General features: G+C 42.9%; 2 protein-coding genes across 4 annotated transcripts in view; one reads left to right on the top strand and one right to left on the bottom strand.

The window, feature by feature from the left end:
• Positions 1 to 24,817, bottom strand: part of LOC139173994 (IgGFc-binding protein-like) — an 842,349-nt gene that overhangs the window by 642,026 nt on the left and 175,506 nt on the right. The window lies entirely within an intron of this gene.
• The window catches only part of LOC139173948 (IgGFc-binding protein-like), a 92,276-nt gene that overhangs the window by 58,568 nt on the left and 8,891 nt on the right, over positions 1 to 24,817 (top strand). For both annotated transcript variants that reach the window (XM_070763918.1, XM_070763919.1), the window contains exons 16-19: positions 6,083 to 6,675; positions 15,056 to 15,626; positions 20,172 to 20,371; positions 23,610 to 23,987. In XM_070763918.1, the coding sequence (XP_070620019.1) occupies positions 6,083 to 6,675; positions 15,056 to 15,626; positions 20,172 to 20,371; positions 23,610 to 23,987 (1,742 nt within the window). The remainder of the gene's footprint in view (positions 1 to 6,082; positions 6,676 to 15,055; positions 15,627 to 20,171; positions 20,372 to 23,609; positions 23,988 to 24,817) is intronic.

The raw sequence follows: 24,817 nt of genomic DNA, 5'->3' as shown, positions 1-24,817 counted from the left end.
CGGTTATAGCAGTGATTTTCAACCTTTTTTGAGCCGCGGCACATTTTTTACATTTACAAAACCCTGGGGCACATTGGGGGGGGGGGGGGGGCTAAAAAAAGTTTGGACAAAAAAATTCTCTCTTCCTCCCCTTCGCTCTATTTCTTTCTCCCTCCCTCTTTCTCTCCCTTCCTTCCTCTTTCTTTCTCTCTGCATCCCTCTTTCTTTCTCTTCCTTCCTTCCTCTCTTTTTTGCTCTCTTTCTCTCTCCCTCCCTACGTCCCTGTATGTCTTTCTCTCTCTCTCCTTCCCTCCCTCTCTTTCTCTCTCTCTCTTGCTTTCTTTCTCTCTCTCTTTCTCTTGTTCTTTCTCTCTTGCTTTCTTTCTCTAGTTCTTTTTCTCTCTCTCTCGCTCTTTCTCTTGCTTTCTTTCTCTCTTTCTCTCTTGCTTTCTCTCTCTCTTGCTTTCTTTCTCTCTGAGCTTCGCGGCACACCTGACCATGTCTCGTGGCACACTAGTGTGCCACGGCACACTGGTTGAAAAACACTGGGTTATAGGATCTAGGGATGTTTAGTCTGCAAAGGAGAAGATCGAGAGGAGACCTTGATAACTGTCTACAAATATCTGAAGGGCTGTCACAGAGCAGAGGGATCAGCATTGTTCTCATTAGCACATGGAAGGACTAGAAACAATGGAATGAAACTGCAAGGGAGTAGATTTAGATTAGATATCAGAAAAAAACTTTCTAACAGTAAGGGTGATAAACCAGTGGAGCAGTTTGCCACAGGAGGTGGTGGGCTTGCCTTCATTGGAGGTCTTCAAACAGAGACTGGACAGTCATCTTTCTGGGATGGTTTAATGAATCCTGCACTGAGCAGGGGGTTGGACCCGATGACCCTGGAGGTCCCTTCCAACTCTATGATTCTATAAGACATACCGATATTTCCACCCTCTTCCAGGAGTGGGAAAAGTGCATCTTATACTCTGGAAATGGTATCAGAGCAGTATATTTCAACCTTGGCCACTTTAAGACCTGTGGACTTCAACTCCCAGAATTCCCCTGATAGCCATCCAGGTCATGGTTGTCCCCAATGTGCTTTTTCAAGAGGCAACTGGACTTCCTGTTTTGTTTTGTTTTTTTAAGGCATTTCACTTTTCATCCAAGAAACTTCTTCAGCTCTGTCCTCCATCCCCCCACCATCCAGTCAGAGGTGAAGAAGCTTCTTGGATGAAAAGTGAAAAGCCTTCAAAGAAAAACCAAAAAGTTCAGTTGCCTCTTGAACAAAACACCTTTGGGACAAACAATCCTTCTCCAAACCAAACTAGATTGGATATATTTAAATTTAAATTTTGTATTTTTTTAAAAAAAAAATAAATATAACATCAACCAGACAGGGAATATACCATTGGGTGTAAGGTGAGTTTATCTTTTTCTCCATTGTTCTGATAGTTGTAAAGAAATTTCCCTCTTTGAAAGTGTGATCTGAGAGGAGGAGAGAAGGAGGAAGGGAGGGAGCATTATTTGTTTAACCATTTTTGGTCTGCTTTTCATTGAAAGTAATCCCAAAGCAATATAGAACGAATCAACTCAACAAATCCTCCTGTTTAATGTTCTTTCTGTTACAAAGAAGTGAAGTATAAATATACATACAGTGGTACCTCATGATACGAACCCCTCGTCATACGAACTTTTCGAGATACGAACCCAGGGTTCGGAATTTTTTTGCCTCTTCTTATGAACTTTTTTCACCTTATGAACCTGCCTCCAGACTTTCGTTGTGAGCCAAGCCGCAGTTTTTGCGATCCTGGGATCCCGAGGCTCCCCTCCATGGGAAACCCCACCTCCTGACTTCCGCAAAAACGTGATGCTGTAGGGAAATCCCAGGAGGGGAATCCCAGGATCGAAAAACAGGCAGAGTGGGGTGGGAAAAAACGGGAAGAAAAGACTCATGGAGCTCAAGAGAGGAGAAAGGTGTGGGGGAGATGAGCAAAGTGGGGTGGGAAAAAACGGGAAGAAAAGACTCATGGAGCTCAAGAGAGGAGAAAGGTGTGGGGGAGATGAGCAAAGTGGGGTGGGAAAAAATGGGAAGAAAAGACTCATGGAGCTCAAGAGAGGAGAAATGTGTGGGGGAGATGAGCAAAGTGGGGTGGGAAAAAACGGGAAGAAAAGACTCATGGAGCTCAAGAGAGGAGAAAGGTGTGGGGGAGATGAGCAAAGTGGGGTGGGAAAAAACGGGAAGAAAAGACTCATGGAGCTCAAGAGAGGAGAAAGGTGTGGGGGAGATGAGCAAAGTGGGGTGGGAAAAAACGGGAAGAAAAGACTCATGGAGCTCAAGAGAGGAGAAAGATGTGGGGGAGATGAGCAAAGTGGGGTGGGGAAAAAACGGAAGAAAAGACTCATGGAGCTCAAGGGAGGAGAAAGGTGTGGGTAAAATGAGCAGGACAGGGTGGGAAAAAACAGGAGGGACCCATGGAGCTCAAGAGAGGAGAAAGGTGTAGGGAAAATGAGCAGAACGGGGTGGGCAAAAACAGGAGGGAAAGACCCATGGAGCTCAAGAGAGGCTCTTTTCGCCTTGCTTCGTTGGGACTGCCACCTCTTGCCACCTCTCGCTGTCCCTCCCCCCACTCCGTTGGCCTCAGCTTCGTCTGCCGGCAGCTTTTTTTTTTTAAAGCCTTAATGTTTTGGATTTTCCTAATCGGCTTGCACGCATTATTGGCTTTTCCATTGATTCCTATGGGAAACATTGTTTTATCTTACGAACTTTTCACCCTACGAACCTCGTCCTGGAACCAATTAAGTTCGTAAGACGAGGTATTACTGTATAACATTATCTGTATTTTTGGATGCCTGGGAAGGTCTTTTTGAAGGGGGGATTCTGATCATAAATAGTGTTGGGCGAACCCAATGAAATTCGGGTTTGGGGTCGGCACCCGAACCTGAACTTTTGCCGAACTTTCGAGAAAGCCCCAGGAAGTGCCACCGCCCAGCTGTCACCTTCCGGAACAGTCGGGGCGCTTCCCAGCGCTCTCCCAAACCCAAACTTTTGCCGAACTTCTGGGTTCCACATTCGGGAGACCGCCAAGAAGCTCCCTGGCTGTTTCTGAAGGTGACAGCTGGGCGGCGGCACTTCCCAGAACAGCCGGAGAGCTGTCAGTCGGTCGGGAGGCGTAAAAGGAGGTGGGGAATCCCACGAGGAGATTCCAGGGGCGGAGCTTTGATGTCACTGAGACGTCCTTCCTGGAGTCCCCGTTTCAGCCGGTCAGGAAGGACGTCTCAATGACATCACGACTTCTTCTGGAAGTGAATTTCATAAACCAACGACCCTCTGGGTGAAGAAATATTATTATTATTATTTATTAGATTTGTATGCCACCCCTCTCCGCAGACTCGGGGCGGCTCACAACAGTGACAAAAACAGTATATACTGATAAATCTAATAATTAAAATCTAAGATAACAATTATACATTTAAAAATCTAAAAGCAAGGAACCCCAATATAAAAAACATACATACATTCATATCATGCACTAGGACTACATAGACAGGGGGAGATGTCTCAGTTCCCCCACGCTTGACAACAGAGGTGGGTTTTAAGGAGTTTATGAAAGGCAAGGAGGGTGGGGGCAATTCTAATCTCCGGGGGGAGTTGGTTCCAGAGGGCCAGGGCCACCACAGAGAAGGCTCTTCCCCTGGGTCCCGCCAAACGACATTGTTTTGTTGACGGGACCCGGAGAAGGCCCACTCTGTGGGACCTAACCGGTCGCTGGGATTCGTGCGGCAGAATATTTCCCTTTATTTGTCTTCACTGTCTTACCTATGAGCTTTAAGGAGTGTCCCCTCATCCTCGTATTGTGTGATAAAGAAAAGTTATTACTGGTAATTGGACTTCTATGCCCCCCTTCTCCATTGCTTTCCCACCCCCAGAAACCTCTTAGGGAGGCCCAAGCAAAGCATCACCCCAAACATCTTTGCAAAGCAACATGGCCTTCCTCTCACATCTAAGCAGAGGCAGGGTGAATATATTCTCACCCACCATCCAATAGTCAAAGTGCCCTCTGCAGAGCTCCCGTTTTCAAGCAGCTGCCAATTTGAGGGAGAAGCCAGGGTTCAACTTTAGCCCTGCTTAATTTAACCGGAGTGCGAGATGCTTTGCAAAAGGTCTGGCCGAAATCCAGCGAGCTGTCATGCTCAGGAGTCCTTCCCGCAAAGTCAACACGGATCTTGTTACATGAAAGGGAGATTCTGATTCTGTTTCAGTGGCTATTTATAAGCTGATCTCACCCATCGCCCCAAGCTGTGGCGGAATTGGCTCACGTTGGGCTTGCTGCCTTATGAGTCCATATATGGTCCGTAAATTGCAAATCATGGCTTAGCTTGGCACTGCATTGTTGGCGCTAGGAATGAAGGTTTGGGAGGTACATTAGCAATTAACTGGTCCACACAAACACACAAAATAGCCTCTGCCCAGTGCATAATCCACTATTTTAGTATTTCAAGAGATGGTCATCTGGCCTCTATGAAGCACTATCAGCAAAAGGGAGGCGGACACCTTTCAAAATAATTTGTTCCAGGCAGAGGTTCCTACTTAATGCTGCTACCGGTGCAATGCCGAGTGACTGGCAGGTGCACACATGCATGTCTCAGCAAGATTGCAGCCAGGCAGTAGGGAAAGCAAGTAGAATGCTTGGATGCATACCTAGAGGTATAACAAGCAGGAAGAGGGAGATTGTGATCCCGCTGTATAGAGCGCTGGGGGAGAGACCCCATTTGGAATACTGTGTCCAGCCCTGGAGATACTGTGTCCAGCCCTCACCTACAAAAAGATATGGATCAAATTGAATGGGTCCAAAGACAGTGGAAGGTCTTAAGCATAAAACTTATCAGGAAAGACTTAATGAACTCAATCTGTATAGTCTGGAGGACAGAAGGGAAAGGGGGGGGGGGACATGATCGAAACATTTAAATACGTTAAAGGGTTAAATAAGGTTCAGGAGGGAAGTGTTTTTAATAGGAAAGTGAACCCAAGAACAAGGGGGCACAATCTGAGGTTGGTTGGGGGAAAGATTAGAAGTAATGTGAGAAAATATTATTTTACTGAAAGAGTAGTAGATGCTTGGAACAAACTTCCAGCAGAAGTGGCTGGTAAATCCGTGCACAGGCTAGCAACTCATTCCTGGTTTGTTCCATAGGTGAGGAACTCTTACTGCTATGGAATGCTTCCTCATGCTCAGCTGGAATTGAAGCTTTTCTGTCTGTCTGTCTGTCTGTCTGTCTGTCTGTCTGTCTGTCTGTCTGTCTGTCTATCTATCTATCTATCTATCTATCTATCTATCTAGTCTTCGAAGTCTTCGAAGAGGGGTGGCATACAAATCTAATAAACTATAACTATTATCTATCTATCTATCTATCTATCTATCTATCTATCTATCTATCTATCTATCTATCTATCTTCTACCTACCTACCTACCTACCTACCTACCTACCTATCTATCTATCTATGTACCTACCTACCTACCTATCTATCTACCTACCTATCTATCTATCTACCTACCTACCTATCTTCTATCTATCCATCCATCCATCCATCCATCCATCCATCTATCTATCTATCTACCTATCTTCGGAGGGGTGGCATACAAATCTAATAAACTATAACTATAATCTATCTATCTATCTATCTATCTATCTATCTATCTATCTATCTATCTATCTATCTAACTAACTATCTAACTATCTATCTATCTATCATTTGGATCAACAGATCATAGTTTGTTTAACTAAATCATATGTGATTCCCCCCTTAATATTAAATTGTTAATATTCAATTATATAATTGATTGATTGATTGATTGATTGATTGGATTTCTATGGCGCCCCTCTCCAAGGATTCGGGGCGTCTCACAACATATAATAAACAGTGTACAATATCTTGACTCCAATTAATTAATTAAAAATCTAAAAAAAAATCCCCAAAACATTAAAAAAAACCCCAATAATCCCATTCCAAATTGTTAATATTCAGCTGTTAACATTCAACTGTAAAAATAACAATTTATTTTTTTAAAGAAAAGTTTGAAAACCAATATTCAACTGTTTCTTTCAGGTCCTTCCTGCCCGCACAATTCTCACTACGAACTCTGTGGAGATGGCTGCCCTGTGACCTGTCACGGCCTCTCCGCGCCCGATGGATGTAAGGCCTCCTGCAAAGAAGGCTGCTACTGCAATGCTGGCTTCGTCCTGAGCGGAGACGAGTGTGTCCCCATAGGAGAATGTGGTTGTCTGTACCAGGGCAGGTATTATAAAAAGGGTGATGAGTTTTCCCCCGGCGCCTCTTGCCAACACAAGTGTCGTTGTGGAGAAAATGGCGCCGTAGAATGCCGGAAGGTCTTCTGTGGGCCTCAGCAGCAATGCGGGATTGAGAAGGGGAAGCGAGCTTGTCACCCTCGGGGCTACGGCAAATGCAGTGTATCCGGTGGAAGCCACTACCTCACTTTGGACGGAGAGATCTTCAACTTCCTGGGATCTTGTTCTTACACTTTGGTCGAAGTCCGCGGCAGGGATCCTGAACTGGTCGATTTCTCCGTGGTGGTGGAGAATGAGAGCAACCAGGAAGGCAAAGTCATCCCAAATTCAATTGTCATCACTCTTCGAGGTTACGTCATCAGACTTGGGAGAGGAATGACTTGGCAAGCTCAGGTAGGTCCACCTCTCCTGCTTATGTCCAGACAAACTCTTTCTATTTATTCGACTTCTATGCAGTGTTCCCTCTAATTTTTTTTTTTTTGGGGGGGGGGGGCGGAAAAGTATAGTGTCTGAGCGGTTTTTATTATTATTAATGTTTTAAAGTAGTAACTTATACTGTTTTTATTATTTTATTGTTGTAAGCTGACCTGAGTCCTTCGGGACTGGGCGGCACAGAAATAATAAATAAATAAATAAATAAATAAATAAACAAACAAACAAACAAACAAACAAACAAAAAACCCACCCTGTTTTGCCTCAGAGAATTTCAAAATAAAATACAGTACTGTACTGTGTATCTATAACAGTGAGCTCATAATAGGGCAACTCTATCAATATCAAAATGCCACTTAAATAGTTGAGCTAGTTTCGAACTAGATTTTGATTTTCTTTCTCTCTTCCTTACTCCCATTCTTTTTCTTTCTCTTTTCCTTCCTCTCTTTTTTCTATCTGTTTCTCTCTCTTCCTCTCTTCCTCTCTCTCTCCTTCCCTCTCACTCTTTCCCTCTCGGCTTCTGGGCAGGTTTGGAAAACTCTGAGTTGATGATGATTTTTAAGTGAGCGATTGCTCACTGCTCAGCTTAGAGGGAACTATGTCCAGCAGTGCTTTTTCTCCTGCTTATGTCCAGACAAACTCTTTCTATTTATTTGACTTCTATGCCTCCCAATCCCAAACGATTTAGGGTGGCTTACAACAACAATAAAAATACAATATCCAAAGATGCAAAGCGATAAAAGAAGTTGAACGTTATCAAAGACTAAAACATCATCTAAAACTAAAACCCCATTTTAAAAAGTTATTAAAAAGGACGGTCACAATCACAATCATTTTGGTAGTTTCCTACTGCATATTATTGTCTGCCGATCGGTTTCCGGTCACAATTCAAAGTGTTGGGAATGACCTTTAAAGCCCTACATGGCATTGGGCCAGAATACATCCGGAACCGCCTTCTACCGCACGAATCCCAGTGGCTGATAAGGTCCCACAGGGTTGGCCTTCTCCGGGTCCCATTGACCAAACAATGTCGTTTGGTGGGCCCCAGGGGAAGAGCCTTCTCTGTGGCGGCCCCGGCCCTCTGGAACCAACTCCCCCCAGAGTTTAGAACGGCCCCCACCCTCCTTGTCTTTCACAAATTACTTAACACCCACCTTTGTCGCCAGGCATGGGGGAGTTAAGTTATCCTTTCCCCCTAGGCTATTACAAGTTATGCATAGTATGTTTGTGTGTATGTTTGGTTTTTTATAATAAGTTGTTTTTATTAATTGGATTGTTCATGTTGTTTTACCACTGTTGTTAGCCGCCCCGAGTCTGCGGAGAGGGGTGGCATACAAATCCAATTATTATTATTATTATTATTATTATTATTATTATTATTATTATTATTATTATTATTATTATTATTTTATTTATTAGATTTGTATGCCGCCCCTCTCCGTAGACTCGGGGCGGCTCACAACCACAACAAAGACAATGTAAGAACAAATCCAATAATTTAAAAAACACTAAAAACCCCATCATTAAAAACAAACATACACACAAACATACCATGTATAAACTGTATAGGCCCAGGGGAGATGTCTCAGTTCCCCCATGCCTGACGGCAGAGATGGGTCTTAAGAACTTTACGAAAGGCAAGGAGGGTGGGGGCAGTTCTAATCTCCGGGGGAAGCTGGTTCCAGAGGGTCGGGGCTGCCACAGAGAAGGCTCTTCTCCTGGGTCCCGCCAAACGACATTGTTTAGTCGACGGGACCCGGAGAAGGCCAACTCTGTGGGACCTAATCGGTCTCTGGGATTCGTGCGGCAGAACGAATCCCTATTTCTTTAAACAAACTTGCCCAAACCTGTGCAGTGGTTAGAAGGCAGTATTGCAGGATAACTCTGCCCATAGCCAGAAGTTCGACACTGACAGTCTCAAGGTTGACTCAGTCTTCTATCCTTCTAAGGTCAGTAAAATGAGAATCCAGATTATTAAGGGCGATATGCTGACTCTGTAAACCACTTAGAGTGGGCTGTAAATCACTATAAAGTGATATATAAGTCTAAGTGCTATTGCTAAAGTGTGAGGATGCTGTTGCACATGTCCAACAGAGTATAAATCTCTTACACCTAGATAATTTTATTTATTTATTTATTTATTTGTTTGTTTGTTTGTTTGTTTGTTTGTTTGTTTGTTTATTTATTTATTTATTTAGTTATTTATTTATTTATTTATTTATTTATTTATTTATTTATTTATTTATTTATTTATTTGTTTGTTTGTTTGTTTATTTATTTATTTAATTTGTATGCCGCCCTTCTCCGTAGACTCGGGGCGGCTAACAGCAGTGATAGAAACAATGTACAATACAAATCTAATAATACGAAGTTAAAAACCCATAATTTAAAAAACATGCACACAACACACCATACATAAATCATATAGGCCTGGGGAAGATATTTCAATTTCCTCCATGCCTGACGGCAGAGGTGCTTTTGAGAAGTTTACGAAAGGCAAGGAGAGTGGGGGCAATTCTGATCTCCGGGGGGAGTTGGTTCCAGAGGGCCGGGGCCATCACAGAGAAGGCTCTTCCCCTGGGTCCCGCCAAATGACATAGTTTAGTCGACGGGACCCAGAGAAGGCAGAAGGCGGTCCCGGAGATATTCTGGTCCGATGCCATGAAGGGCTTTATAGGTTAGCTTCTGATATTAGTTCTTTCCCTGGTGTAAAGAATCAGTAATGAATCCAAGAAGATTGAGTGAGAAACCTTGTAAGATATATCCACTGCTTAGATCGTAAAGTAAAGGTTCCCCTCGCACATATGTGCTAGTTCCTGATTCTAGGGGGCACTGCTCATCTATTTCAAAGCCAAAGACCCAGCGCTGTCCGAAGATGTCTCTGCGGTCATGTGGCTGCCACGGAACCCTGTTACCTTCCACCAAAGTGGTCCCCAATTTTCTACGTGCATTTTTTACATGGTCCCGAACTGCTAGGTTGGCAGAAGCTGGGACAAGTAACAGGAGCTCGCTCTGTTACGCGGCACTAGGGATTCGAACCGCTGAACTGCCGACCTTTCTGATCAACAAGCTCAGCCACTGAGCCACGGCATCCCCTTGCTGAGATTGTAAGGCCCTCTCAAATTTGGAACCCCTTCCTAACTTCTGACGCTCTTCACTCCTCTACCCGTAACAGAACACCCTACGAAACTAGACTTACAATCCTGGGTCTAGAAAGCTTAGAACTAAGACGCCTCAAACATGATCTAAGTGTTGCCCACAAGATCATATGCTGCAACGTCCTGCCTGTCAAAGACTACTTCAGCTTCAACCACAACAACACAAGATCCCACAACAGATTCAAGCTTAATATTAACCGCTCCAAACTTGACTTTGAAAAATACGACTTCAGTAATCGAGTTGTCGAAACATGGAATTCATTACCGGATTCTGTATTATTATCCCCTAACCCCCAACACTTTACCTTTAGACTATCCATGGTTGACCTCACCAAGTTCCTAAGAGGTCAGTAAGTGTTGTGGATAGCTCTGGCCCTGCTTCTGCCCCAAGGACTGTGGATGTGGGGGAGACATCCACATGCTGCAGGCCTGTTTTGCCCCCGGTGGAATTTGCTGATGAAGGCTCCTCTGACCAAGAAGACATGAGTGACAGGGAGGAGGAGAGTGTGGCAGACAGCTCAGAAGGAGATCAATTATCCAGCTCCTCCTTGGATTCAGAACAAGAGTTAATGATACAGCCATGCATGTGGAGAGCGATGCATAGGCAACAACAAGTGAGAGATTATTATCAAAGAAAATGAGGCCACCTGTGGTTGGGTGGGGCTGTGGTAATTAGTGAGGCTGCTATAAATAGCAGCCTGTGGGTTTGGCCATTGTGGAGGATTATCTGATCGTTGTGTTTCGTGACTGCTTTACTGACTTTGACTTTTTGGGTGCTGATTTTTCCCCGCTTTGAAACTAAACCAGAGCAAAGTGTGTTTCACTTTGTGAAAGAAGAAGGACTGTGAATTGCCTCACAGCTGCAAGCTAAGTATCACAGAACTGATAAGGGATTTGTACAAATTACCAGTTTGTTTGGAGATGAGTGCTCTTTGCTTTACCAAAAGAGGGCTTAGTTTAAGTGAATTTTCATTATAAAGAACATTGTTTTGAATTTTCAAATGTGTGTGTGTCTGAAATTTGTACCTGTGCATTTTTGGGAGGATTCTACCAGAGAGGCCGACAGAACAGTAAGGGGCGTACATAAGTGCACCAGAATGCCTATCGTGTCCTATTGTCTCTCCTATATCTCCTATATCTTCTCTTCTATCCCTATACCTTTTTCTGCTATTCTCTCATAGTTATATTTCACTCTTTTATTTTCTCCTCTATTCTCCCTTTAATACATTCAACCTGATTATATCCTCTATGACCCTCATTGTGTATTATTGTGCATTGGAGAAAACAAGCAAATAAATATATAAGGTGCATTTATCCACCATTGATAGCAAGCACCCTGTGGTTTTAACAATTTCAGTTTCCCACAGTGATACCGGTGGTAGGAGAGGATTTCCATGCTATTCATCATCAATGGACGCTGATTTTAGCTGTTCGTGTAGCCCGTTCATCAGATTTCAAGACTTGCAAATCAGTAGAGTCTGTCTCCCCCTTCTGTCGATTTATTTTTTCTACCTACTTGATGTTTTCATGGAGCTAGGAAGCCCTTCGCAGCTCTTGGAATCAGAGATTTCAAGGTCATTTCCATGCGGGAGATTTATAGCATCTTCTAAAGTCATCCAACCTTCGTTGTGCCCAAATAACAGTCACGCAGACAGGCTCTACATCACTTCGGTGATGGCTGAGTGATACTCCGAAGACGTTTTAAATGAATAGTGCAGAAACGGCTCAAGTTGTATGAAGGAGTGTCAACCAGAGCTGAGTGCAAATGTCCTTTCTAAATTCTGCAAAGCAGCTTGAAGACAGCAATATAAGGGAGACAGATTCTTTAAATTCCTCGAGGGAGAGATTCCCCCTTCGTGAAGAAAATTGCACTGCTAATAAAAACAAAAAGAAGACAAAAGCCTTCAACAGGGAGGAGTCCTCCCATCATGTAAAAGACCTTGGAATACTAATATCAAACGACCTAAGTGCTAAAGCCCACTGCAACAATATCGCCAAAAAGGCTCCTAGAGTTGTTAACCTGATCCTACGTAGCTTCTGCTCTGGCAATCTCACGCTACTCACCAGAGCCTACAAAACTTTTGCCAAACCCATCCTTGAATACACCTCATCTGTCTGGAACCCATATCACATCTCGGACATCAACACCCTTGAAAACGTCCAGAGATATTTCACCAGAAGAGCCTTTCACTCCTCCACTCGAAATAGAATACCCTACGAAAATAGACTAACAATCCTGGGTCTAGAAAGCTTAGAACTACGGCACCTAAAACACGATTTAAGTATTGCCCACAAGATCATATGCTGCAACGTCCTACCGGTCAATGACTACTTCAGCTTCAACCGCAACAACACAAGAGCACGCAACAGATTCAAACTTAATATTCACCGCTCCAAACTTGACTGTAAAAAATATGACTTTAACAATCGAGTTGTCGAAGCATGGAACTCATTACCGGACTCAATAGTGTCAACCCCTAACCTCCAACATTTCTCCCTTAGACTCTCCACGATTGACCTCTCCAGGTTCCTAAGAAGTCAGTAAGGGGCGTACATAAGTGCACTAGTGTGCCTTTCATCCCCCGTCCAATTGTCTTTCCTTTATCTCATATATCATATATATTTTCTTCCTTTCATATATCTTCTCCTCTATTTTTACATATTATCTTTATATATATTACTTTATGTCTATTCTCTTCCATATGTATTGTGTATTGGACAAATGAATAAATAAAAAAAATGTCTTTTTTAAAAATGTAAACATTGTCAAGATCCTGGAGAGAGAATTGTACAGTGAAGAGCAAAAAGATTGACACATGGTTATCTCATAGCAAATTAAATGCAAGAATACCATCGTTCACCCACCACAGTTTCAGTAAAAAGCTCTCACAGATGAATTATCGAGTCTGTCATCTGCACCTCTATAACTGTCTGGTTTGGTTCTGCAACCCAACAAGACCAACACAGACTTCAGAGGAGAATCAGAACTGCAGAAAAAACAATTGCTGCCAACCTGCCTTCCATTGAGGACCTGTATACTGCACGAGTCAAAAAGAGGGCTGTGAAAATATTTATTGACCTCTCGCATCCTGGACATACAGTAAATTGTTTCAACTTTTACCATCAAAATGAAGTTATAGAGTACTGCACACCAAGACAACTAGACACAAGAACAGTTTTTCCCACGAACACCATCACTCTGCTAAACAAATAATTCCTTCTCCACTGTCAAACTGTTCACTAAGGCTGCATTACTAATAATGTTCTCATTTTTCCTATCCTCCTTTTCCTCCCACTTATGATTGTAGAACTGTAACTTGTTGCTTGTATCCTTACGATTTATATTAATATTGATTGTTTCCTGATTGCTTATTTGTACCTATGATAATCATTAAGTGTTGTAGCCCATGATTCTTGACAAATATATCTTTCCATTTATGTACACTGAGAGCATAAGCACAAATTCTTTGTGTGTCCAATCATACTTGGCCAATAAAGAATTCTGTTCTGTTCTGTTCTGTTCTCTTCTACTCTACTCCACTCCACTCCGTTCTGTTCTGCTCTGCTCTGCTCTACTCTACTCTGCTCTGCTCTGCTCTGCTCTGCTCTGCTCTGCTCTGCTCTGCTCTGCTCTGCTCTGCTCTGCTCTGCTCTGTTCTGTTCTGCTCTGTTCTACTCTACTCTGTTCTGTTCTGCTCTGCTCTGCTCTGCTCTACTCTGTTCTGCTCTGCTCTGCTCTGCTCTGTTCTACTCTGCTCTACTCTGTTCTGCTCTGCTCTGCTCTGTTCTACTCTACTCTGTTCTGTTCTGTTCTGTTCTGTTCTACTCTGCTCTGATCTGCTCTGTTCTGTTCTACTCTACTCTGTTCTGTTCTACTCTACTCTACTCTGCTCTGCTCTTCTCTCTTCTACTCTACTCTACTCTGTTCTGTTCTGTTCTATTCTTTTTCTCAGGGTGGGGGTCTAAAATCAATTGAGGGGAGGAATTAGGATATTTTTCTGAGGCTGACACTAATGAAAACATGTTATTTGCTCTTTGGAGTTGGTTTCGTTGTGTCTTTCTTCCCCCTGGGAACATGTGAAGGTGGGTTGCATCTGTCTATTCAAGAGAGACAGTTTGGATTAGTGGTTAAGGTGCAGGCCTAGAGACCAGGAGATGGTGAGTTCTAGTCCCGACGTAGTCGTGAAACCTGGCTGAGTGACTTTGGGCCTGTCCCTCTGTCCCAATACAATCCATTCCACAGGGGAGTTGTTGTGAGAAATAGGAGGAAGAATTATGTATGTTCACCACTTTGACTTACTTATGAACAGCAGTGGCTTTGATTCAGGGCTTTGTGCAATGCGTGCTCACAGCATTAAAAAAATAGCTTCTGCATATGCGGCCGCGAGAGCCATCGTGGGGCTTCCTAGATTCGCCCACGTTTCTGCAACACTCCGCAGCCTGCACTGGCTGCCGACCGGTTTCCGGTCACAATTCAAAGTGTTGGTAATGACCTTTAAAGCTCTACATGGCATTGGGTCAGAATACATCCGGAACTGCCTTCTACTGCACGAATCCCAGCGGCCGATAAGGTCCCACAGAGTTGGCCTTCTCCGGGTCCCGTCGACCAAACAATGTCATTTGGCAGGCCCCAGGGGAAGAGCCTTCTCTGTGCCGGCCCCGGCCCTCTGGAACCAACTCCCCCCGGAGATTAGAAAGGCCCCCACCCTCCTTGTCTTTTGCAAATTACTTAAGACCCACCTTTGTCGCCAGGCATGGAGGAGTTAAGTTATCCTTTCCCCCTAGGCCATTACAAGTTATGCATGGTATGTTTGTGTGTATGTTTGTTTTTTTGGTTTTTTTATAATAAGGGATTTTAAGTTGTTTTTATTAATTGGATTGTTCATGTTGTTTTACCACTGTTGTTAGCCGCCCCGAGTCTGCGGGGAGGGGCGGCATACAAATCCAATTAATAATAATAATAATAATAATAATAAAAAAAAATACAAGATGGCGGCCCCCATTGAGACACTAACAGAACCAGCAATGCGATGTAATTGCTGAGTTACTAACGCTCCTAAAGAACTGGTTAGAACCAGTAGGAACCCACCTCTGTTTATGAAAGCAATAAAGGTGGAAGAAATAAAAATTTAAAAATAATAAATCTTCATGTCAGTTAAATCTCCCATGGATTTTTCTCTTAGGTGAATGAAGAAATCCATACCCTGCCACTCACGATAAAGAGGAGATCAATTTTAATCTATCAAGACGGGAAGAACGTTGTGGTCCAGACCGACTTTGGGTTCGGAGTTCTCTATGACTCTTCCCAATTCATCCTTGTGGTCATCCCTAGCACGTACCAAGGACAGGTATGTGGGCTGTGTGGCAACTTCAACGGGGAGAGGGGAGATGAATTCCAACGGCCTGACGGAACCCTCACCACCAATGTGACCACGTTTGGGGTCTCCTGGAAAGTGTCGTCGGGACGCCTCGGTTGTTCGGATGACTGCCGGCAGAATTGTCCCTCCTGCACCGCTCCTCAGATCAGGCCGTATCAGGGGGAGAGCTCTTGTGGGCTGATCAAGGCCTCCTCAGGCCCCTTTAAAGCCTGCCATCTCCTGGTGAAGCCTGAAGAGTATTTTAATCTCTGCCTGTACGAGATGTGTGCTGCTCATGGAGCCACAGAAGCTCTTTGCCGAAGCCTGCAGGCCTACGTCGCCGTGTGTCAAGCAGCTGGAGCCATTATCAAGAGCTGGAGGACAGCTGCCTTTTGCCGTGAGTTGAAAAAAGGGATATATCTATGTGCAACCACTGATCTAGACCTGTTTAGGATCCTTTTATTCCTTTGCTAATGTCTCTCATTCCCCCAGTTCTCTTTAATATCTCTAGACCAGGGATTTATTTTATTTATTTATTAATTAATTAATTAAATTTGTATGCCACCCCTCTCCGTAGACTCAGGGTGGCTCACAACAGTATGTCAAACTCAAGGCCCAGGGGCTGGATCTGTCCCATGGGGTACATAATGGAGGACCATTGCAGAATCTTGGATCATGTAATTGCAATTTTCAGGAAAAGGGGATGAAGTCGATATTTCCAACAAGCAAAATCAATAGAAAAAGCCAGATTTGCTGGCTGACTCCATAATTTGCTCAACAAATATGGCAAAAATATCATAAAATTGGGTACGATTGTTTCACATAACAACTGCAACACTTAGCCACATAAATTCTGGTCTCAGTTATAGTCATAAGTCAAGGGTTATCGGAAGACATTAGAAAAATTAAATGGGGTAGGGCCGGGGGTTGGCAGCAGGCAGGACGAGGTGGAATGCAGTTCCACCGGCAGAAATGAAGATGAGTATGCAGCTCCAGCTGATCAGCGGCTGTCACTTCCTGGATTACTGGTCTGGGCTCAGCTCTCATTTTTTTCCCCCTGCTGTTGCTGCTGCTGCATCTGTGCTCCTTGCTTTTTTCCTCTTTCCTCCTTGCTGGCCTCGGATGAGCTTCCCTCTCTCCTTCCCGGCTCCCCTCCAGCCTCACGCGGCCACCTCCCAACTGAGGTGCAAGCAGAAGACGTGGGTGGAAGCGGCGCTGGCAACATTTATGCTCCTGGCAGCACCCATTTGCCTAGCTACCCAGCCTGAGGCGGGAGGTGACCCAGGAAGGAGGGCACAGGAAACGCGAAGCAATTTCTCACCCCAGTGAGCAACACTGGTAAGGTTGTAAGTCGAGGACTTGACAGTTCACTTGAATGATGATGATCGTTCAAGTCACTCCCACCTGATCACATGGCCGGCAAGCCACTCCTATCCAGTCACATGACCATTAAGCCACACCCGCAAAATAAGTCACACCCACAGTGTGGCAGTAAAAATTTTGGCTGCCCATTACTGCATGCATTCCATAGGTTCACCATCATGGGGGAAGGGGAAGAAAACCATATAGGCAACTAATTTTAGAAAGGTGCTTCAATGACCGGTCAATGACTACTTCAGCTTCAACTGCAACAACACAAGAGCACGCAACAGATTCAAACTTAATACGAACTGCTCCAAACTTGACTGTAAAAAATATGATTTCAACAATCGAGTTGTCGAAGCATGGAACTCATTGCCGGACTCAATTGTGTCAACCCCTAACCCCCAACATTTCTCCCTTAGACTCTCCACGATTGACCTCTCCAGGTTCCTAAGAGGCCAGTAAGGGGCGTACATAAGTGCACTGGTGTGCCTTTCGTCCCCTGTCCAATTGTCTTTCCTTTCTCTCACTTATCATATATATTTTCTTTCTTTCATATATCCTCTCCTCTAGGTTCACTTTACCCTTATATATATATTACTACATGTCTATTTTTCTTCCTATGTATTTGTGTATTGGACAAATGAATAAATAAATAACAATGAATAAATAAATAAAAATAAAATAAAAGATAGAACAGAATGTCAGAATAGAATAGAAAAATTCACATTATCCCAGGTCTTGAGTGCTTTTCAAAAGGTTAAAAAGAGTTTGACCTTAAAATGATTTGATGACACATAAGGGTAGAAATCAGTGAACTCCTTTTTCTTGTGACTTGCCTTGTCTTCTCTGCCAGATTTATCCTCTTTGTGATATGACCAGCTCAGCCAATGGCAGTCTAATTTATCTTTGCTTTTCACCTTTCTCCGATAGCATAAAGATAGCTCCGCTTGCCGCTATTTTATTATGCCAAAAAGCCTCCTTAGCGTTTGTTCATTTAGCACGGGAGAGGTAAATCTTTTTCTACTGAGGATCGTATTTTCGTAGTGATCTATTGGCATCTCATGGTGGATGGAGATGTAGGAAGCCTATGATGTCATAGTTAAGATCAACTTGACTATGTTAATAATCAAGTGGCTATATGGACAACATTTATCCTTTTCTATATGGACATCCTATATTATTATTATTGACACCCTCTCCTTTCTTCTTTCTTACATGAAAAAGAGAAAAGTATCTCTTACTAAAGATAGAACCTGATCTTCTATGAAGAGTTTTGAAATTAGGCTTAGGATCCCATTAAGTTAGTCAATTTGGCCATATTAGATAAGGGCAATGTATATGTTCATCCCTTATTATATGTGCCATTAGAATAGAATAGAGTAGAGTGGAATGGAACGGAACGGAACGGAACAGAACAGTACAGTACAGTACAGGGCAGTATAGAATAGAATAGAATAGAATAGAATAGAATAGGATAGAATTCTTTATTGGCCAAGTGTGATTGGACACACAAGGAATTTGTCTTCGGTGCAGATGCTCTCAGTGTACATAAAAAGACAAGACACGGTTGTCAAGAATCATAATGGTTGTTATAGGGTTCAAATTCCTTTTGTGTCCAATATAGACAAATTCCTTGTGTGTCCAATCACACTTGGCCAATAAAATTCTATTCTATTCTATTCTATTCTATTCTATTCAAATAAGCAATCAGGAAACAATCAATATTAATATGTCGTTTGGTGGGGCCCAGGGGAAGAGCCTTCTCTGTAGTGGCCCCGGCCCTCTGGAACCAACTCCCCCCCAGAGATTAGAACAGCCCCCATCCGCCTTGCCTTTCGTAAGCTCCTCAAAACCCACCTCTGCCATCAGGCATGGGGGAACTAAGATATTCTTTTCCCCCTAGGCTTCTACAATTTATGCATGGTATGTTTGTATGTATGATTGGTTTTATAACAAGGGTTTTTAGCTGTTTTAGTATTGGATTTTTACATTCTGTTTTTATCATTGTTGTTAGCTGCCCCGAGTCCACGGAGAGGGGCGGAATACAAATCCAATCAATCAATCAATCAATAAATAAATAAATAAATAAATAAATAAATTGTAGGGATATAAGCAACAATTTACAGTCATACAGTCATAAGTGGGAGGAGATGGGTGATAGGAATGATGAGAAGACTAATACAGTGGAACCCCGACATAAGAGCTGCTCTACTTAAGAGCAACTCGAGATAAGAGCTGGGAGGGGAGAGATATTTTTGTTCTACTTACAAGCCCAAATTCGAGATACAAGCGCCAAGGAGCTGTCTCCTGAAGCCAAACGCTAACTTCCGCGTTCGGCTTCAGGAGACAGCTGCGAAGCGGCGCGCGTGTTTTAAAAGGTGGTGCTTGCAGCTTTCTTTCTTGCTCTTTTTCTTTCTCTCTTTTACCTTCCCTTCCTCTATTTCTTCTTTTCTTTCTCCTTCCCACCTTCTTCCCTCCCTCCCTCCCTTCACTCATTCCTCTCTTACTCTCCCCTTTCATAAGTTTCCTTGCTTCCTTCCTCTGTTCCTGTCCCTTCCCCCTTTCTTTCTTTCTTTCTTTCTTTCTTTCTTTCTTTCTTTCTTTCTTTCTTTCTTTCTTTCTTTCTTTCTTGCTTGCTTGCTTGCTTGCTTGCTTTCTTGCTCTTTTTCTTTCTCTCTTTTACCTTCCCTTCCTCTATTTCTTCTTTTCTTTCTCCTTCCCACCTTCTTCCCTCCCTCCCTCCCTTCACTCATTCCTCTCTTACTCTCCCCTTTCATAAGTTTCCTTGCTTCCTTCCTCTGTTCCTGTCCCTTCCCTCTTTCCTTCCTTCCTTCCCACCCTCCGTCCATTCATTCACCCATTCCTCTCTTGATCGCTTAAAGCCGGTCCCTGGTGCAAAAAGGGTTGGGGACCTCTGTCCTACAGGATTGGGTGGCAGAGAAGTTGAACATATGTAAATTTAAAAGTTTAAGAAAGTTTACAAGTTAAGTGAAAGAAACTTCATTATTCATTTATATGTACATGTACATTTCTTCATTAAAAACATGTCTTTCTGCATAATTTAGACTAACTTTGTGAGTTTTTTGAGGGCTGGAACCAATTAAAATTATTTACATTAATTCCTATGGGGAAAAGTCGTTCGAGATAAGAGCTGCTCGACTTAAGAGCCCAGGTCCGGAACGAATTAAACTCGTATCTCGAGGTACCACTGTAGTGAGAATAGCGAGAAGACTAATAGTGAGAAGACTAATGGTGATAGTAATGCAGCCTTAGTGAATAGTTTGATAGTGGTGAAGGAATTACTCATTTAGCAGAGTAATGGCATTTGGGGGCAAAAAACTGTTCTTGTGTCTAGTTGTCTTGGTGTGCAGTGCTTTATAGCCTTGTTTTGAGGGTAGGAGTTGAAACTATTTATCTCTAGGATGCGAGGGGCTGGTAAAAATTTTCACAGCCCCCTTTTTGACTCGTGCAGCATACAGGTCCTCAGTGGAAAGCAGGTTAAGCTACCTCTTTGCTCAAAGCAGGAGAACAATGGATATTTTAGATTGAAGTTCTCTAATTCTGCTTCTTTCCTCAGCCTTAACTTGCTCCCCTAACAGCCATTATGAGCTGTGTACCCGATCCTGTGATTTTACCTGTGCTGGTCTATCTTCTCCCATCCAATGTATTGAGAAATGCTTTGAAGGCTGCCAGTGCGATGATGGCTACTTTTCTGATGGGGAAAAATGCATATCCCTGGACAACTGTGGTTGTGTACACGACGGACGCTACATGAAGGTTGGTACCAGAAGTGTCCTTAGCTGTTTCATGAATGTGCAGAGCTATAGTATATATAGGGAGGCAGGAAATGTTGAGGGTCCCAATGCAATCCTAAGCTGCATGAACAGGGGGATACACTCCAAGACCAGAGAGGTAATAATACCACTCTATAAGGCCCTGGTCAGACCGCACCTGGAGTATTGCATCCAGTTCTGGTCATCACACTTCAAAAAAGATATAGAGACTCTAGAAAGGGTGCAGAAAAGAGCAACTAAAATGATAAGGGGACTAGAGACCAGGTCAAATGAGGAAAGGTTGCTGGAACTGGGCATGGATAGTCTAGTAAAAAGAAGGGCTGGGGGGGGGACATGATAGCTGTATACAGGTACTTGAGGGGTTGCCACAGAGAGGAGGGGGACACACTGTTTTCCAGGGCACCAGAGGGTCGGACGAGAAACAACGGTTGGAAACTGACCAAGGAAAGATTCAACCTGGAGATAAGAAAGAATTTCCTGACAGTGAGAGCGATCAACCAGTGGAACGGCCTGCCAGCGGAGGTTGTGGACTCCCCAACTTTGGACATTTTCAAGAGGAGATTGGACTGCCATTTGGCTGGGGTGCTGTAGGATTTCCTTCTCAGGCAGGGGGTTGAACTTGATGACCTGTAAGGTCCCTTTCAACTCTAATAATAAATAAATAAATAAAATAAAGCAGTGATAGAAAGCGCTCAGGCGGTAATAGTCTTAGGTTGGAAGGCTGTGACAAAATGGACATTACAAAATTGGTACTGGCACATGGTGGCACGAGTCTACGGAGAGGGGCGGCATACAAATTTAATAAATAATAAAATAATAATAATAATATTCAATTTGAGATTATGGATAAGAGGATGAATTCGGCCAATGAAACTGATCTGCGGGAACTGATGGGACAAGGTAAGAGGACATGTGGTCAGTAGAATTGGAGACCAAGCTACAAGGAGTAAATTGGAATCACTTTATAATATGTAAATAGATATATTGCATTAATCTTGAGTTAAAAACGGTATATACAAAATATGCCCCCATTTTGGTGGAAGGGTGCGGATGTTGTTTGGTGGCGGGCACTAATCACTGAGCACTTGTTATATGTTGTGTGTGTGTTTTATATTATAAAATCAATAAAAATATTTAAAATACAGACATTTCAGCGAAGCTTCTCTGAAGCCCTGGAGGCAAAAAAAAATCGCTCAACGGACAAACCGGAAGTTCAGCAAAACACACTTCCGGTTTGCCCGTTGTGCAGTTTTTTGCACTCCGGAGCTTCAGGAAGCTTCTCTGAACTCTCCAGAGTGCAAAAATTACCACAACAGGAAACCAGAAGTGTGTTTTGCTGAACTTCCGGTTTTCCGGTTTGGGCATTTTTTTAACCTACTGGGCTTCAGAAAGGCCTGTGTACATGTGCCGTGGGGGGAGAGATGTGGGCATGTGGGTGTGCGCATGCGTGGAAGGAGAGGGAAGGGGCGTGGGCATGTGCACACATGCTAGCACACTCACACACACCCCTTTTGGCACGTGAAACAAAAAAACATTCGCCATCACTGCCCCTAGGGAGATACACCTAGTGGGACCCAGAAGGAGGGCCTTTTCCATGGTGGCCCCCTCTCCTGGAGCATCATTCCCCCAGATATTATAATGGCCCTCACTCCAGCTGGATGGATCCCATTAAATGGCTTGTGTGAGGGCAGGGGGGCGATGGGTGATTTTATCATATTAATATATTAGGTGACATTTTCTTTTACTAGTTTTACTGTTTTATATGAGGTTTTATATTCTGTAAGCTGCCCTGAGTTGTCCTGCATGAATAGGCAGCAATATAAATTCTCTAAACAAATTCCCTAAGTAGCGATGCCAAGAGAAGAGGGACCGGAAGCTCTTCTGCTCCGATGCACAGATGCACTAGAGGTGTGATAAAAATATTGAACTGCAAAGTAAGCAACCCAGCGTTTCCTGTTTGCAATCTACATGTCCTTGTTTGAGAATTTGTAACGGCCCCATCCCTTCCTTTGGCTGTGTATTGGGGTGGGCCATAGGTTTTAATAAATATGCAAAAGTCCAATAATGTTGCAATGATTAGAAGGGCTTCTTTTCCCAACTGGAAACCATCACAGAGTCTGAACAGAAAAGGTATTTGCAGAGTTAGTGTAAGGAAGGAAGGATGGAGAAGAGCATTGCTGGGTTTATTTTTTGATAACCCCCCCCCCCCTAAAAAGTAGTTTTAGATCAGGGCTATCCAGCCTTGAAACTTTAAGATTTGTGGACTTCGGTTTCCAGAATTCCCCAGCCAAGTCTGTTTTTTGTTAAGCCGACATGGTAATTCGGGGAATTGAAGTCCATGAATCTTAAAGTTGCAAAGATTGGCCCGCCCTGGTTTAGATGGACAGGCCATCCTTTTAAGCAAGGATAGGTCTCAACTTGCCTCGTTGCCAGTTCCCTCCCTCTTGCGCTGTGTGGGCACACCTTGTGGGCGCCCGTGTGCTTTGTGTGCTTGCGCATGTGCAGTAACAAACATTTTTTAAAAAATAAAAATAAAAACAAAGCCAAAAAAAGATGGCAACTGAATGCACAGCGCTGGAACTCAACTTCTACACATACTCAGAAGGGGGAAAAAAATAAAAAAATGTATTTGAAAAAAAAATTTGTACGTGAAATGGCAGCGACCCACTGGTGACGTCACAAGGACGTCATAAGGATGTCACCGATCCACATTTTTATAATTGTACACTTTTTTTGAAAAAAATTGTACACTTAAAAAAAAACAAATTATAAACATTTTTTTCAAAAAAATGTGTACAATTTTTTAAATAAAAAATGTGTACATTTTTTTTCAAAAAAAAGTGTACACATTTTTTTGAAAAAAGTATACACATTTTTTTGAAAAAAGTATACACATTTTTTTCAAAAAAATGTACACAATTTTTTCTGAAAAAAATTGTATATTTCTTTTTGAAAAAAAATTGTACATTTTTAAAAAATTACGGTGGTGCTGCCCATGGACCAGCACCAACCAATATGGTTCGGTGATGTCCTTGTGATGTCACCAGTGGGTCACTACCATTTAGGGCAAACCCATCTGAACTGGGAGGAAGCCACCCCTGCTTTTAAGGGTGTAAAGAATTTTTGGTGTTAGGTGAACTTTCATGTTCATGTGACAGAGATTTTAAAATAATCCTTTGATATTTAAGAATTATTTTTTGTTTGCCCATGTTCTGCCCTAGGCTGAAGAAAGCGTTCTCTCCTGGGGTTGTTCGGAAAAATGCACCTGCCATGGGTCAGGCCAGCTCGCCTGCAATACAACCAGCTGCCCCCAGGGGGAGGTTTGCGCTCTTCAAAATGGCCGACGCGGTTGCTTCAAGCAGGAAGCCGAATGCCACCTCAGCTTACAAGCAGAACTGACCACGTTTGATGGCGTCTCTGGGACAATCCTTTATGATGGTGCCTACGTGATGGCCTCTCTCTGCGACGAAGCAGCTCAAAGGTGGTTTCGGCTGGTGGTGGATTTCAGGGGCTGCAATGGCAAAATGAGCTCAGTTTCTGCCATCTACATGTTCTTCCAAGAAGGTGTTCTTGCTGTCAATCAAGACAAGGAAGTTTGGGTAAGACAGATTGAGTTGGTGATTCTTGGTAAATAAAAGAAACTTGTGGAGTTAAACACTTTAATGCAGTGTTTCTCAACCTTGGCAACTTTACGGTATGTGGACTTCAACTCCCAGAATCCAATGCTTGCTGGTGAGTTACAGTCTATATATCTTAAAGCTGCCAAGGTTGATAAACAATGCCTAACTGAATTTGAATTTCATCCTGATGTGTACGTGCTAGCTTACTACAGGTAGTACTCAACTTACAACCACTCATTCAGCGACCGTTCAAAGTTACAATGGCACTGAAAAAATGACTTGCAACCTCTAATCATTCTTACAAACCATTGCAATATCCCCATAGTCATGTGATCAAAATTCAGATATTTGGCAATTGATATATATTGGTCAATGGTCACAAGATCATGTGATCACCATTCTTGACCTTCACAGCCAGCTAGCTCCAGGCAAAATCAACGGGGGAAGCCAGATTTGCTTAACAACCACACAATTTTACTTAACTTAGCCATTCACTTAACAATCAAAAAAAAAAACCCCAACACCCCTCATAGAGAATCATCACAAGTTGTTTAAAGCACAAGTTGTTTAAAACAACCACTTGGCTTCACAAATGGAAATTCTGCTCCCAATCTAATAAATTTAATTATTATTATTATTATTATTATTATTATTATTATTATTATTATTAATTATTATTATTATTATTATTATTATTATTATTATTATTATTATTATTATTATTATTATTGGAGGACTACCAGTATTTATTTTATTTCTCTAAATTATTCATGTCACCTCACTACAGTGACTCCAGGTGGCGTACAAAG

Source organism: Erythrolamprus reginae, chromosome 11 (assembly GCF_031021105.1).
Source record: "Erythrolamprus reginae isolate rEryReg1 chromosome 11, rEryReg1.hap1, whole genome shotgun sequence".
Classification (NCBI taxonomy): Eukaryota; Metazoa; Chordata; class Lepidosauria; order Squamata; family Dipsadidae; genus Erythrolamprus; species Erythrolamprus reginae.
The sequence above is the reverse complement of the archived record's forward strand: the minus strand, read 5'-3'. Positions and strand labels throughout refer to the sequence as shown.